Source organism: Cornus florida, unplaced genomic scaffold, assembly GCF_030987335.1.
Source record: "Cornus florida cultivar Cherokee Brave unplaced genomic scaffold, ASM3098733v1 CherokeeBrave_3.0.0_Hap2_Chr04, whole genome shotgun sequence".
NCBI classification, from domain to species: Eukaryota; Viridiplantae; Streptophyta; class Magnoliopsida; order Cornales; family Cornaceae; genus Cornus; species Cornus florida.
This window is the reverse complement of record NW_026775574.1, coordinates 103,080,424-103,097,532: the sequence shown is the minus strand read 5'-3', so window position 1 is coordinate 103,097,532 and position 17,109 is coordinate 103,080,424. Positions and strand designations below refer to the sequence as shown.

General features: G+C 38.0%; 2 protein-coding genes across 2 annotated transcripts; one reads left to right on the top strand and one right to left on the bottom strand.

Moving 5' to 3' along the window:
- Positions 1–408: 408 nt before the first annotated feature.
- On the bottom strand, positions 409–7,596 carry LOC132304351 (plant intracellular Ras-group-related LRR protein 1-like). The gene is made up of 3 exons (XM_059801991.1): positions 6,636–7,596; positions 1,558–1,724; positions 409–1,470 (listed from the first exon to the last, which is right to left on the bottom strand). The coding sequence occupies exons 1-3, from the start codon at positions 7,392–7,394 to the stop codon at positions 822–824; spliced, it is 1,575 nt and encodes a 524-aa protein (XP_059657974.1). The 5' UTR covers positions 7,395–7,596; the 3' UTR covers positions 409–821.
- Positions 7,597–15,513: 7,917 nt separating this feature from the next.
- On the top strand, positions 15,514–16,680 carry LOC132304350 (ethylene-responsive transcription factor 5-like). The gene has a single exon (XM_059801990.1). The coding sequence runs from the start codon at positions 15,783–15,785 to the stop codon at positions 16,563–16,565; it is 783 nt and encodes a 260-aa protein (XP_059657973.1). The 5' UTR covers positions 15,514–15,782; the 3' UTR covers positions 16,566–16,680.
- The last annotated feature ends 429 nt before the right edge of the window (positions 16,681–17,109 follow it).

Sequence of the window (17,109 nt, the reverse complement as noted above, 5' to 3'; positions counted from 1 at the left end):
TTAAAGTACTTAATTTGTTGGCAATAATATTGGTTCAGTTCCGTTCTACAATTCTAGGCTAACAATAGAAACATTATAATTATATATATTATATATAATATATAAAATACATATATATTTATAATAATGTCTGAGTCACTCCATATAATAATAAGATACATAGAGAACAAGAGACTACTAATAAATATACATGGAAATAGTTATAACTTCATGAACTGGAGTTGCCAGATCTACTTTGGCTTAGCAATTTCTGCAAATCCCATTTCATCTTTTACGGAGTAAAGGAGAATCTTGAAACACAAGGCAAAAACAGATGCAGTGATATGCTTTCATCCATACCCATCTGCACCCCTCCCCAAACCCTAATCCAGAATAATAAAGTGTTTTTTTACATAAACCACCGCGATATTTAGGCTAAATTGTGAACATTAAAGAAAATTCTATAGCCGAAATCATTACAAAATGTAAGCACATAGATATCAAAAAATATCTCCTGAAATGCTCTATTCCATGTCAAAAAAGAAACAAACTGCCAGAAGGTCTGTTTCTGACATTAGGAACCTTCGGTTTCGTGTTATTAAGTTATCAAAACAAAACAGCATGTCATGGTCCTCCCACTATTTATTTTCCAGCAAAACATATAAACATTTCCCAGAATTCTAGCTAGGACATGGAAAAATTGTTCAACCATCGCCTTCTAAAAGCTGCGAAGGACAGACTAGACAATAATGGAGGACATTCCAGAGAAGAATGAGAGCATGTACAATACCTGAGGCGAGCAGCCATTTCTTCTCATCCCATGCATTTTGTGGAAAATGAAATCAGAACTGCTGATTGAGGTAAGGATCAGCAGACGATTTTGGAGAACCTCCCAAGTATCCTGAAACACTCCCAGAAACACCCGTAACAACATTGTTCAACCAGGAGGTGCTGCGAGTTAACCAACCAGTCTGTGTCTGCTCATTCCCTTCATGCATGCTCTTCTCCTCTTCCTCCGCCAGTATGTCTAGCCACCTATTAGCCATAAAGACCTTGATAGCTTCAACCCCTTCTTTCACAACTTCAACTGGCGGAACTACAACAGGGTTCTGTTCCAAGTTGAGCTTGGTCAGATTGTCAAGCCGGCTAAATGTATCGGGAAGAGCATGAATCTGATTGTTACTAAGATCAAGTTCCTTGAGGTTGGTTAAATCAGTAATCGTGTCTGGAAGTTCAGTAAGGTCACTGAAATTACTGCTCAGATTGAGTATCTCAAGATTTGTCAATCTCCCAATTGAATGAGGAAGGCCACGGAGCTCATTGAAGTGCACGTCCAGAAGGCGCAGCAAACTCATTTCTCCAATAGATGTAGGAAGAGAACGGATCTTGTTCAGGGAGATCGAAAGCCTTCTTAGATTCACTAGTTCGTAACCAATGTTTGTTGGTAAGAATGCCAGTCTATTGAAGCTCGCATCCAATTCCACCAATGACCTGGAATAGTGAAGACATTAAACTAAATAATCCTCGTAAATATTTGAAAAAGTCATGCAAAAAGAAACTTTGATTAACCACAATTACCTGCAATGACAAATGCTATCAGGCAAGGCATTTAGCTTGTTTCCAGAGACATCTAGGACCTTCAAACTAACCAACAATCCAATGGATTCTGGCAATGACTCCAAGAGATTAGAAGAAAGATTAAGCTCCTCGAGATTTTCAAGCCCTGCAATTGAATCAGGAACAACCTGTTTCCATCCAACGTAAACCAAATATCAGTAACAAAATATAAATTGCTAAAACCTCAGTCACTTGATGCTAGCCCAAAACCTAGCAAGTCAGCACATTCAATATTTCAAGTCGTCTAATATGATCATTTGTGTAATGATACATTTATGCATATGCCAAAACATTCTTTATTCCCAAAAACATCACGCAACAAGCTTATATGAATGAGCCACTGGCATAGCAGCACCAGCCACATGTGGATGCATTAACGAGTATATTGACCCAATTCGGCAGACAGCATAGTATAAAATTTTCAGCCAAACTAATATATAAATCACATAAAATTATGAATGTAGCATAAAAAATACTAGTACTACCAACGCCAGGAATTTTAAAATTTTGGATTAAACAGAACTACAAAGAAATTTCTCTGTGAAGGCAGATGCAAATTTAACATGTCACGCACCTATATACTCGAACTAGTGTGGTTGGTAAGATGGAGGTTCCAAACACCATAAGCACCTAAAATTCAATGCAATTGACATGAATTAACCATAAGAATTACGTGAGCTTCATCGTGTCAAGTTAGTCCAAAATTTGGAGTGGCTACTGTGGCTGACAAAATTTATACCGCTTGAACCACAAGATGCAATAGAGTGTAGCCAACACATCACCCAGAGCGCAAGATGAGATCACACAAATTATTAAACATTTATTGGCTAAACAACAAATTAACAATGTGTGAGATTGGGCGAAGCCTGATATTCTGAAATGAATCACTTGGCCGTTAGTTATTCACAGAGGTAAGAAAGACAAATTGAGGGTGCAACTTGGGCGCGTCAATCCGAGTCCAACCAAGTCTTTGGCCAGAGTTGCACAACTCTGTTTGTTGTTCAGGTTGGGCTTGGATTTAAACTTTTTTAACCCGAGTTAGGCTTGAACAGAGATTCAGCCAACCCGAGTCTAACCCAAACCTGACCTACATTAATATTAGTAATAATTATCTTATTGAAATATTAGTAACCCAATCCCAACCAAAGTCTAACACAAGCAACCCAAGTTATATATATATATATATATATATATATATATGAACTCAGGTTGAGCATATCGGGTTGGAGGTCAGGTGGCTCAGTTTATTGCTTGAGTTGGGCTTAGGTTGACCGCTCAAAAACCTAATTGTACCCCTAAGACAGACTAAACCTGAACTATGTCAATGTAAAACTATTCCGAACTGCTAAAGATTAAAAGATAGATTAAGCCCATATCTTGAGAAGATTCCAGAAAGAATTAGCAGAACTAAATACATGAGTAGGCAGATAGGAATGACACATCAGCCAATTGATAAAGCTTCTAAATTTCCCTTCTACATCAGGAATTACTTTCCCACCTAAGAAAAGCTTCACCAACGAGAAAGTTTATCAGCAAGAAATTACATAAAGAAGCAGAAATTAGACACTAAGAAGGAGATTAGAGAATATATGACCAAGAAGAGGATAATATCTATTCTCCTTCTTTTACCCTGAACATGTGAAAGAGGAGATTAGAGAATATATGACCAAGAAGAAACATGAAAAGGAACAAACAAACTTGTTGCCCGATTTTGATGACATCTATTATGAAGAAGATAAGGATGATGTCGCATTCTTGGTTCTCAGGGCAAAAGATTGGCAAGTGGAAGCGGCATTCAATCAAGCTCTAAAAAGCCAAGCAAAAAGGCTCCATTGATTTGTACTTCACCCCTCCTCCGGAAGTTGTCGTGCAAAATAGAAAAATTGGCCAGGGTAAGCACACGACAATTGACGATTCTTGCAAGAAAGAACTTAGAGAAAGAGCATGCCAACGGTTTGCAAGATGGATGTGTGATGTTGGGATATCATTCAATGCTCTTATATTGAACCACATTCAACCATGGCCAGGAAAATTGATATAAATAAAAAAATAAAAATAAAAAACCTATGTTTCAATTTCTTAAGTTTTTGTTCTCCTTCCTCCAGAGCTATGGTTTTGGTGCCAATTGGATTGGGTAGGTGAAGGAGTGTACATGCAATGTGAGGAATTCCCTACTAATAAATGGTTCCACATTTGGTTTTGTCCAACCTGGCAGGAGCCATTGTCAAAGCTTCCTTTTGTCCTCTCTCTTGTTTACACTAACTACCGAGAATTTCTCAAACATTGTGTCCAAGAAAGTTAGTAATGATCATATTCAGCCTTGACAGTCAGCTATGAGAGCTAGATCCCAGTTGTTTCGTCTGTTCTTTGCAGATGATAGAAGCTTTCCGCAGCTACTGCTATCCATAGATTGTCGGAAGACTTTGAAAATAAATCTGGTTTGGCTGTTAGTGCTGAGAAGAGCAGCTTTTTCTTTTCTAAAATAGTCTAGAGAAGAAGGGTCGTATGCAATACTTTAGTGTAAAATTGGTTCTTTCCCTATCAGATACCTAGGTTTGCCCTTGAGTTATATATTTTTTTTAATAAGTAAATTTCACCGAAAAAAATCTCAAAAGGGGACCATGTCCTGAAATAACTGCAAAAAGGCCAAAAGAAAAGCTACACTTTAGACCATCCACAAAATCAACTAACGCTCCCACAGATTTACAAATGTCCCCATATACCCAAAAAAATAAGGGACTAAGAATATAGAATTTCATCTCCCAAATAAGAGCCTCCACACTGTCGAAGCATCTCTTATTTCTCTCCAACCAAATACCCCACCAAATGCATAGGGAATGGCCTAAGAAGCACAGACACTCCAAAATGGGCGAAGAATCCGTATCCGACACGTGTCGGACACGGACACGCATCGGACACGCCCCGACACGTGTCGGACACGCCAAAAAACGTGTCTGGAATTTTTTTATTTTTTTTAATTTTCGGACACGGCTTGGACACGGCTCGGACACGGCTCAGACAGCTCGGACACGGCTCGGACACACTTTTCTGGATTTTTTTTTTTTTAATGCTGATATGTTAATTTTTTTTTTTTTTTTTTTTAAATTTTTAATGCTGATATGTTCTATTTTTTGTTTTGTACTACCCTAAAGATGCTGATATATATATATACTAACCTAAAGATGCCACAATTCGCCGTGTCCGTGTCCTAAAGATGCTGATATATATATATATACTAACATATCAGTGATATATATATATATTCCAACCTAAACATATCAGTGTTTTTTTTTAAAATTATTAATGCTGATATATATATATATATATATATATATATATATATACTATTCGCCGTATCCGTGTCCTAATTTTTTTGGATTTGCCGTGTCGCCGTGTCCGTGTCGTGTCGTATCCGTGTCCGTCCTTCTTAGGGAATGGCCCTCTGAGCCTCTCTAGAATGAGCCCCTTCTGAGAATGCTCACCACACTTCTAGAGCATTCATAGAAAAATCTGGAATAACCCAATTAACGCCAAAAATGGAAAGGAACATGTTCCACCCGTCCCTGGCTACCGAACAATGCAAAAGAAGATGATTCACCAACTCCTCATCCCTCTTGCACAAACTGTACCTGTTAACCAAAAATTGACGCCTCCGTCTCAAGTTATCAATGATCAGAATCTTCCCCAACGCTAAGCCACCCTGGGAGGAGCTTTTGTACGCCAAAGACTTTGCAAGAGTAAGCCATTTTCATCTTGTATTCTAGTGTGCCATTTTCAAACTTCCCGTAGCTGTGAAGAATGGTATCCAGAAACAATGTAAGAATTTCCTTCGGGTTACCTCAGATAAGAACAGAAAATAACCAGGTCACAAAAATTGAGGAAGAAGGGGGCCTTAGACTGTGATTTCCTCTAAAGTAAGGACAAGTTATGGGTTGCTTGGTTTCAAGCCAAATCCAACTCACAGTTTTCCAATTGACTTGCCATTCCATCTTGCTACCAGTCACTTTCTTGGAGGAATATGTTAAGTGTGAAGGAGATCATGTTGCAGCCCAATTCAAGTAAGTTTGATTAGTTGTCTAACTCGTTTGGCCTACAGTTCAGATGTACTGCTCTTCCTCGGATGAAATTTACTGCTATCCAGTGGGGTATTTGGCAAGAGAGAAACTCCAAACATCATAAGCGAGTGTCTTCTTCCAGCCATCATCTTGCTAAATCTCTTTGGTTCACAGATCTTGATGTTGCAGGCCTTAGATCAGAAGGTGTGCTTTCCTAAGCTAGTTAGGTTAATCTTCCCCTAGGACTCGAAGTGAATGTATTCATTAGTTTGTTGATAGAGGTAATTCCCTCTTCTCCTATGTACATTATTTTTTGATATTTTAATGAAATATACACCACCCATTTATGAGGAAAAAACTTAAAGATATTATGTTTGTTGTGACTTGGGACTGAGATATTCTCTATAACAAGGGTATTTGGAAAGTTTTTAAATCCTTGATTTTATTACAAGTTATATTGTAAGGTATTAAAGTTGTTATTATAATTATCTGATAGGGAATTGGAATGAACCAAATTTAGAGGAAATAACTTCGTAATGGTGGTGATAGTGTACATTTAAGGTTGTGACTCAAATCAAGTGTGCAATTATGAATTTTGGCATGTGGAATTTGGAGCATGACATACACAGCCATTTAAAGTCCAATTCATGTCAATCGATACAAAAAACAAAAGGAGAATATCCTACAGTGGTGAAGGGATCTCCAGTCCCTTGATTGCGTGATGAACTTTACTGTCCAAGTAAGCCAAACATGTAATAAAGAGTAACATATGTAACCATTTATGATAATATGGTTATGCGAGGACTAGCTACAAGTGAGGTACACCACAAAAATATAATAGCATGTAACAGGCACAATGAGTAAGTAAAAACCATAAACATGAATAACAATTAGGCTAGTTGCAATGAATTAAGTATACCCATTGGCATGTATAATAGAGAATTCAAATTCTAAATCTTTATTGAGAGGATTAATTAGGCTAACCTTAAGCAGATTAGATGACAGATTGAGCACAACCAATCCCCGAATCCTCCCAAACTCCTCCGGAAGAAACCGTAAGTTCCTCCCAGAAAGATCAATCCTTTCCATCCCCTTCCCTAATGCCTCCTCTAAAATCCCAATCACCTCCTCATTCACCAAATCCTCCTCCGCCTTCAAATCCTCCCCCGATGCCTCATTTGGGGCCTCATCGCCACCCGCCACGGCCGACTCGTAAATCTTCTCCAACTTCTCCTCTGCGTCCTTCAACAGCTTCTCGTACGAGTCGTGCATTTCGTCCAGCTCAATCACCGCCTTGTACATCCGCCTCTCTTCCTTCGCCGCTCGTTTCCACTCCTCCTCCTTCTCCTGCCGATTCGACCCGCCCTCGAGCTGATCGGCATCAGACAGCGTAATTTCCTCGAGCTGATTGGAGAGCTTGGAGTCGATCTCTTTGAGCTTGGCCCTGGCAATATCAATCGATTCGTGGTCGGGCCGATCGCCGAGAGTTTTGAGAACCGATCGGGTCTGGGAGACTTCTGAGACGGCCAGTCGCATGGAGGCGATGAGTTTGGGGTCGGTGAGGCGGGGCATCTGATCCGTCAATTCGAATGATGGTTCGGCCGAAGCCGAAGCATCAGACGGTAGCGGCGGTGGCTGTTCGACGTCGAAATCAGAGGCATCGGCGTGTTGTCTGGGCCCGAAACTGGGGAGTTTGGACAAGACGAAGGACAGAATCGGGAAGTTTTTAGGGTTCGGATCCATTGCTCTGTTCTAGAGAGAGATGGTTTTAGAGAGAGAAAGAAGACAGGGTGAAGCTTTCGCTAGGGTTTCGAATTCGATTCATTATTGCTCAACAATAAGTCAGAGACGGAGGGAGCTAAACGAATCTATAACCGTTTTGAATCAAAGATGCTGAGTCTGTATTGTACTTGTGTGTGATACAGCGAAAATGAGAGGATTGACAACTTCTATTTAACGACTTCAAAACCGTCCGGTGATGTGGCATGATTTTAGCGCTTGTTTTATTTTGTTTTATTTATTTACGTTTACACAGCTAATTTATGGAAGAAAACAAAAGGTCAAAAAACAAAAAATCAGTTTCCTTATCCAATGTTTACCAATCCAACATAAGCAAAAGACTTGGTCCCGTCTAATTTTGTCATAAAAAAACTATGAGAATGGAAAATGAAAAATGACAAGGGATTAGGCTGGTGGCAATTATAAATGATAAGGATTAGGCTGGTGAGGAAAAAAATAAAAAGAAAGAGAAAAAGAAAAGATAATCTTAGGTACGAGGGAGAAAATAATAATAATAATATTGAATAAATTATGAAGGTAAAATATAAAGAAAATGACAACATGTTGGGAAAGGTACAAGGAAAAAAAAAATTATTATTGTAATTTACTATCATATCCTTTTATATGTATATTATATATTAATTAAACATATTTTTGTCATTTTATTATATGTAGCTTGGTAGGTTTGGTCCAAAGTTAGGGTGATTGAGATAGCCAATGAAATGTTAATTACGACAATTTTTTTTATTTCTCCTTTATTCTCTCTATAAAAACCTATTTAACAGTTTGTACCCTTGTAGTTGCACCTAGATTGGTTTCTATTGTTTACCTCCACGTCGACGTCAATTCAGATAGGTATCCAAGTAAGAGCTTGAGCTCCTTCTCTTTCCTAGTATGGCGGCGGGAGGTAATCATATGAGAAACAACAAGGTTTAGCAAAGCTAACATAACCAATATTATTTAGTGGCCTAATAAATAAAATATCTAATTCTCTTGAAAACTAACGAGTCCGTATTCGAATACCCATTATCCTTGATTATCCTTCAAATTATTGAGAAAATAGCAATATTCATTTAATAAATAAAATTGCCTGCATTACATGGTGACGTGTAATTACTCATTTAATAATTATTGAAGTTTTATTTTTCAAATGTATGGTTGAAGACTGACTCGCTGGTGGTATGCTCAGCCATAATGAAGGTGGAGAATTGCCATATTAAAATTCAAGCTCTAGTTTTTGATATTGTAAAGGAAAATAATATTTTTGTCGACAACTTTTCACCGACTCCATTCCGACTGACCGACGTGACAGGACACGTTCAATCTCTCACACTATACCAAATTTCTCCTCTCAAACCCTCTCTCGTCGTTTGTTCCTCAACTTTTTAGCACAAATTTGGAGCCCTGAGTATCTCAAACTCTCTCGCCCCTTTGTTCTCTCTCGTTCCCTCACATGACATCCCAAATTTTTTTGCACGGATTTGGACTCACAATTATTCTGTCTCTGCAGTGTTCACTCTGGTTCACTCTTACACTCCATCCCTAATTTTTTTTTTTTCCCCATAAATTTGTAACCTAACTTTAATCTCTCACCTCATTCTCTCACTTCTATGAAATTTAGGACTGAAAATTCAAGATCTGAAATAATAAGGCTTAAAAAATACGATCTCAAAGTAAGGAAAACAAGATTAGTTTCACAAAACAGAACAATATATATATATATATATATATACAGATTCAGAAAAATTGTGAAATATTTTACATAAACTTAAATTCAAATCAAATCGAGACGTGGTTTTTGTTAGTTGTAATTCAATGATTTTTTCGGTTACTATATTGTTAGAGGCGATCCTTTTGTTTTCATAGAAGTTCAATTAGAGAAAAGAAAGATGAAATAAAAAATAAATAAATAAATAAAAGGAGCAATAAGAGTTGCATTGTCATTTGACACATATTCAGCCATCATTTGACACGTATTCAGCCACGTAAGGAGTCGTTAGTAGTAGGTTTTTTATAGTCAGGCAAAATAGCATCACTCTATTATAAATAGGTGTATCGTGGGACCACAACACGTGGCATTATTTCTGGAATTTTTCTCTTGGTCAGAACTGAATAGACCATGCCAGTACCTACCTAGCACCCTTCTGAAGGAGACCAAGTAACCTCGAATTACTTGGCCCAAAACTATGTATACTGTACGAGGAAAGGGTCGCCACCCTTCTCTCTCCTGTGGAGGGACCCCGCTCCAGTAGGATGGGTCCCACCTTTTATACCATTTTTGGAAGCTCTATCCTGTAGACAGACTTCCCACTGTGAAAGAAGGAATCTTCCACCCCGAGCTCATCTGCTTACGAGACTCAGGGAGTGAAGCGAAAATGGGGAGTCTTGGGGAACCTAGAAGGCAGAACCCCGAGGGACCCTTTTTCTCATTTTTGACATCGGGAATACGAGGTGTGGTGGATAGACGGCTGGAATCTAAGGATGCGCCTTGAAGCGAGGCCAGCACGAGAGGGAGAGGATCATTATTTCCTAAGACCGAGCTCTTACCAAAGGGCAGACGATGCATTAGATGCACCAGCTATCGACATGACTTGCATTAAATGAAGAAAATGACCACCCCTCCAACCAAGACACAAATCGCCTCGGACCACCTGCCGGTAGCGGGAGCGATTAGTCGGATATGGATTGAACAAAAAATCCGATAACCTGATTACGATCCAAATCTAATAATCCGTTAGCTTAACAAATCGGATATAGATTATGCTGATCCGATTTGATAATAATCCGATCCGATCCAATTAAAATTATATATATAGTTAATTATAGATCAATACTCATATTAGAATTGTATTAGAGGTAACCCAAAAATCCAAAATAAAAAATAAAAATCATAATGTTATATATACAATAGTATGGTGTTCTCATTCACATACTAATAAATCTTTTAATATACATACTAAGAATATCATACTCTTTATTCATTAACAAAGAGTAAATATTTTTTTTTTTCTTTTCCTTTCATATTAGAGTAAATTTTTCTTTTCTTTTCCTTTCATATATTCTCCTTTGACATTAATTTATATTTTTATCTTCTGTTTTATATATATATAAAACCTACATTTTTATCAGACCGGATTGGATTATTGGATCGAATATCCATTTATTAATAAATTGGATTCGGATTAACTTACAAAATATTCATCGGATTATCGGATCAAATCAGATCGACTAACATGCTTATCGGATTTGGATCAGATCAAGTCTGATCTGATCCGAATCCAATCCGTTTACAAGTCTACCTGCCAGTGTCCCATCCATTAGAGGCACGACCATTAGACCCGTGGGCAAAAGAGGAGTCATCCTCGTGGCCAGAGGTCTTTAACCGAAGGAAGTAGTATAAATAGGGGAGATAATCACACATTAAAACACAGACCAACAACCCCCTGAGCTCGAGTTACTTAGGCATTAATCTCTGTCTTCCTTCTCTTAATCTCACTAAGGAGAATATCTCGTGCTGCTTAGATTCCCCCTCAGACACCGAATTTTGCATTCTTGATCTACATGGAATAATCTCCTCACCTTCAAAGAACTTTCATCAACAAATATCAAGGCAAAGTTTTAAAGTTTTTTTCTTGTTTAGATTAGTTATGTGCGCGGCGTAGCAACAATATCCCCATGAAATGGCAAAAATCTCCAAACCCTGTGTTTGTGAGGTTATTGAGTTATTGTATTATCATATACGCTAAGGCTTCGTTTGGATACATAGGAGAGAAAAGAAATGAAAGGATAACATTAGATATGAGAGAAAAGAAATGAAATAAAAGGATAATTATAATTTATATTCATGTTTAGATATACTGGAGAGAAAAGAAAGGAAATAATAATATTGGATAAAATAGAGGAGAGAAAAGAAATAAAAGGATAATAAATGTGATACCCCTCGGATCCGAGACACGGGTTGATAAGGCCCAGGCCCAAACCCGAGGGAATATCAAACAATTAATATTTTATAATGAACACGGAATACAAAATAAATTAAGAAATGAAATTAAAGCTGGAAGGAACTAAAAATAGAATCCGCAAAATATTATAATTATTAAAATCCATCAAACCCAAACTCCAAAACTCCATCAGTTTACAACTTGGGAATCTATCTCTAGTGGACCCCTATTAAACATCCAAACGGAAGATAGAACAACTGTAATAAACGTCTAGAAATAAAACTATAGAGAGAGCCCTATATCGTCGGAAGAGTGAATAGAGACCTCTGCTCAGCACGAACACGTCTAAGCCTGGAACTGTCGTGTACCTGAAAAAATAGAAGTTGGTCAGGCCCACGCGCAAGTTCTATACTACTACAATCCAAACAGAGGCCCGATACGCATGTACATCCTAAACAATTCAACAATAGCTGATAGTCCGTAAATATATATATAGTCACACTAAAGGACTCTCACTGGACTACAGGCCGGTCTCAACCTGAATAGAGGTAACATGCTAAAACGCACACGAAGTGGGCATATGTACCTATACCTAAACAGGATACACCTCCAACCATCGTAGCCAGCTACACATCCCGATGCATATCCGCTCCCTAGCCATCGGTCCTGAGGCTCAAGCTCATACCGAGGCACCATAACAGTACATATATAAAATCCATCCAAAATCTCTGGTATTGCCGCTCAACAAGTAGTTGCCATGACAATACAAATCCACGGGACTTAACTTTTAGTTAATCCCATCCTTATTCCAAGTAGGTGGGTAATGGTATTATTTTAAAAACCAAACCCATCCTTAGTATGCCACCGTCCCATACCGGTGCCTACTTTCCAATCCTTCAGTAGTCAATAATACCAATAAATCAAGTATATATCAACTAAATTCCAACATCCAACATTCAATGTTAGCAGTGATAAAATAAGCATTGATAAACAGGGTCACAACAACAATATATACATGCCCAATTTAAGTTGTTCCCTTTAGTCTGATATAAAGACAGAATTAATTAAAACTTCCATTTAACACCTTACAAATGACATACAGATATGTAGGGTATGTATCACAAAATCCTAACCTCCACAGTTGATACTAACTGTGATAATGTAAGCATCAAAACAATATTCACAGTATGTATGTAGACATGCTCAAATTATAGTGTTCCACAAAACCGATCTAGTGTTAAACTCAAATCCTCCTAGTATTTAAGTTCCAACAATTGCTATTACAAAAGTTAAGATAGCTATCATCTAGACCCATCCTTCCAATAATTTATACTAGCAGTGGTAAGGAAAACGTGAACCACAGAACCACAATGTATCCACAAATATGCTTAGTCTAGGTTGAACAAGCATACAACACTACTGTAACTACCAGTTTCATAGCAAAACAGATATCATTTTAGTTTGGTTTAATCTTCATTAATCCTGAAATCATTTAAGAGTGCAAAGAGTATGAAGCCTAAGGGAAAGAGTAAGGATAGAATCTTGCCTCAGAAACTTTTGTTCAAAGTTTCAACGTCGTCTTCTTAAAAAAATCCCGGCAAGTTCCAAAACCCGGTTACTGTTCACGGGTACGAAACACTATTTCTGAACTCAAAATCGGATCTCCACCGTTCAGATTGTGCGACACTGAGTCATGAACCTATCCTCCAAATTTCAGCTCGATCGGACAACGGACGAAGCGGGATCGGATGTTTGATGAAATCTGGGCAGAATGGAAAAAAACCTGTGCGACCCAGTTACTGTTCACGAGTACGAATCACTGTTCCCGAGGTCAAACTCTGATCTCCACCGTTCAGATTGTGAGTCACTGAGTCGTGAACCTCTCCTCCAAAATTCAGCTCGATCGGACCACGGACGAAGCAGGATCGGAGCTTTGATCAAACCTTGGCAGAATGTGAAAAACTGCGTTTTTCCTTCTCCACTTCCACAAAACGTATGCTTTGTTTAAAAAAACCCTACACAAACGTCTACCTTATACTTATAGAGTTTTCCTAAACCCTAAGTTCATTTAAGTCCAACTCACAATCCTAACCGGCCCATCCAATTAACGTAGAAATCTACGACGGCCATAATATAAAACCCTAATTTATACTGTAATTAAACCCTAGTTAGATGTATTTACCTAATTACCCTATTCACCATTAAATACTTAACAAATAATCTAATTGAACAAAATAATAATTAGTAAACCCAATTAAATCAAATAAGACACACATAAAATAAGACACACATAGATTAATTAAACCAATTACACTTAAACCATTAATGCCAATTAAATAATTAAAACACTAACAAGTAATTCCAATCAAATAACTAAACCAATTACACTTAAACCATTAATGCCAATTAAATAATTAAAATACTAACAAGTAATTCCAATCAAATAACTAAAAATAAATATCATTTAAATAAATTAAATCAGCACAAAAGAAAACAATTAAGCACCTAATAAAAAAAAATAATGACACATAATTAAATAAAATGCACTTAAATAATAAATTAAATACCATTAAATACCAGGAATATCCTTTTTAAAATTATGGGTATTACAATAACCAAATTACCATCATACCCTTTTGTATTTAATCTAAATCAAATCACTTGTGTTTTCAAAATCTACCTAGTGTCAAATTAATTTGCAGGTCTCCTTCAAATGCTGAAAACTTAGGTGGTACTAATTCCCTAACTAGGTTTATATAATTAATTAATGTAAACTATAAAAAATGATCATAGAACAAAGTAACTATACATGACTATAACATGTACAGTTACTATATGTCTTGGGGTATGATAATTCACGACTGCTCCATCAGTTACGGTACAACAAATTGGTTATTTTTTTATTTTTTATTTTTTATTTTTTATTTTCAGGTTTCAGGAAATTGTTCCCCTGAATACATGAAAATGACTAGCCCTTATAAGCCAACCACTTAACAAACCACATCATGGCTCCATGAACCCTAACGCTGATTCAAGCCATAGTTCGAAACAATCACACACTAATTCTGTAGATTAAGGTACTTAGATTATGTTATGTTATAAAGACTTGAAAGGAATTACAAATTTGTGCATCTAATTTTGAAGGTTAGTTTTGGCAATATGAAAATGCCACTAAACCTACTTTCTTTTCTTTTCAAATCTTCTCATATTTGGAGGGATACAAGTTGAGAGAAACGAACAGAGATAGAATCAGACCGATTCCCGAAATGCTTTTCTGGATATTCCTCAATGTCTTGGCTATTCACGGAATCATCTGCTTCCGGAAGAAATCGAAGAATTTCTTGGGAATCCTACAAGATCCATTCGTTCTTTTTCCTCTGACAGATGGTCAGAACTTCATCTGGGTTCGAATCCTACTGAGAGGTCCACTAGAGATCAGAAATTGTTGAAGAAACAACAAGATCTTTCTTTTGTCCCTTCCAGGCGATCGGAAAATAAAGAAATGGTTAATATTACTATGGTTCGAGAGAAAGTAACAGTATCTACTCGGATACTACAGTGGAAGTGTGTTGAATCAAGAACAGACAGTAAGCGTCTTTATTATGGACGCTTTAGTCTGTCTCTACTTATGAAAGGTCAAGCCGACACAATAGGCCTACCTCCCGTAGGAGTCTGGGCCGTGTCTCAGTTCCAGTGTGGCTGATCATCCTCTCGGACCAGCTACTGATCATCACCTTGGTAAGCTATTACCAACTATCCCTCTAAATCATTTCCAATCCTTTCTTTTCTCTTCATTAAAATTATCCAAACACAATATTCATTATCCTTTCCTTTCTTTTCTTTTCCTTTCCCCCCAAATCATCTCATCCAAACGAGCCCTAAGGTATTAGGTATGCAGTGGTTGTTGTTTACCAGGAAAGAAAAAATAAATAAATAAATAAATTTGGTGACATTGTATATATATTACCAAATCATTTTATCCAAACGTGCATTGTATATCAACATTATCCAATATTAAAACCCAGAAAGAGAACGTGACCAATAATTGAAGGAATACCTACTCCTCATCCACAGGTGATCGCAACCTTGCCTGTGGACGAACCTTCCTTCTACCATCTTACGACCACCAATAATTGAAGGAATACCTACTCGTCATCCACAGGTGATCGCAACCTTGCCTGTGGACGAACCTTCCTTCTACCATCTTACGACCACCCTTCGAAGCTTGCTATTTTGGAGAAGACGAGATCCTCTCTTTCGCTCTCTATATATACACTTCAAACTCATTCTTCCACTCTCACACCTCTCCCATTTCATATTCTCTCTCTAGATTTCTTCATCTACTTTCTCTCTTTATATTTCCGAGCAATTTAGCTTCAGCTTACTCTACAAGTTCTCTCTCTATTTGACAATGGCGACACACGAAGAAATCTCAGCTTTGGAATTCATCAGACAACACCTCCTCGGTGAATTTAACGCGAATTTTGTTCTTTCAAGCTCTTCATCTGAATCACAAACCGCAAGCTGTGACCAAGTTAACAATAGTGATCTATTCGATTTTCCCCCCAATTCGATCAATTTCGAGCAAATTCAAAGTGATTTCTTTGAATTGGAATCGAAACCGCAAATAATCGATCTCACGAGTCCAAAGTCGCTAAATTTGGACTTCCAATCGAATTCTGAGTCGAGCTTCAACGATCGCAGGCCTTCGATGAAGAAATTTGAGGTTTTGGAAATCGCCGAGTCGACTCAGTCATCGAGAGTGGTGTCTGTGAAGAAAGGATTGAATGCAGAGGAGAGGCCACACTACAGGGGAGTCCGGCAAAGGCCGTGGGGCAAGTTCGCGGCGGAGATCCGAGATCCGACCCGTCACGGGTCTAGGGTTTGGCTCGGCACATTCGACACCGCCATTGAAGCCGCCAAGGCTTACGACCGAGCCGCATTCAAGATGCGCGGAACCAAAGCTATTCTCAACTTTCCGCTCGAGGTCGGGAAGTCGTATGACACAATTGCCGCCGTGGATGGCGGCCGGAAAAGACACAGAGACGTCGAAGCAGAGGCGGAGCAGAAGCCGTTAAAGAAGGAAAGGTTGCCGGTTTGGGATCAAAATGTCAACGGTAGCTTTACCTTCCCTCCCTTATCGCCGTTATCTCCCCACCCGGCGTTGGGTTATTCCCAGCTTATGGTCATATAATCCTCTGAACTCTGAACTATTGAGTGTACATAAAGAGTGGCTGTGGGACAGTGATTTCGCCAAAAGATGAAGTGTATATTTATTTGAATATTAATTCAACTCATTTTTTTCATAATCATCAGATGAATTGGTTTGAAATTTTATGTCCTTGCAAAAAGAGTTTAATAAGTTTCATGAGGATAAAAGGAGTGTAAGTTGCCCTGCGGCTGCAGTGAGGTGAATTTTTGATGTCTGGACAAATTGTATCCAAGTATACTGTGGTATCTGAAGGAATCGTATAGTATACTGTGTGTGTAACTTCGAATCCCTTTTGCTGTGTAAGTCGACCGTATGTGACCAAGTCGATGGTATATGAGAAAAACTTCTTTGTACCGTGAAATTTCTTTGCGCCTGTTGCACAGTATAACGAACACATTCAACTGTTTTATTACTATGCGTGTATTTACGTGTATTAAACAAACGCATGTATTTACGTGTATTACACAAACGGTCTAAACACATCCAACCGTTTATTACCACGTGTGTTACACGAACGGATGGTCCA

What these genes read in the sequence shown, in the direction of transcription:
- LOC132304351 (XM_059801991.1), bottom strand. Translation starts at nt 7,394, where the DNA reads ATGGATCCGAACCCTAAAAACTTCCCGATTCTGTCCTTCGTCTTGTCC. An exon ending in TGTCATCTAATCTGCTTAAG is followed by an intron (nt 1,725 to 6,635) that starts GTTAGCCTAATT and finishes GGATGGAAACAG; the next exon opens with GTTGTTCCTGATTCAATTGC. An exon ending in GATAGCATTTGTCATTGCAG is followed by an intron (nt 1,471 to 1,557) that starts GTAATTGTGGTT and finishes TCACTATTCCAG; the next exon opens with GTCATTGGTGGAATTGGATG.
- LOC132304350 (XM_059801990.1), top strand. Translation starts at nt 15,783, where the DNA reads ATGGCGACACACGAAGAAATCTCAGCTTTGGAATTCATCAGACAACAC.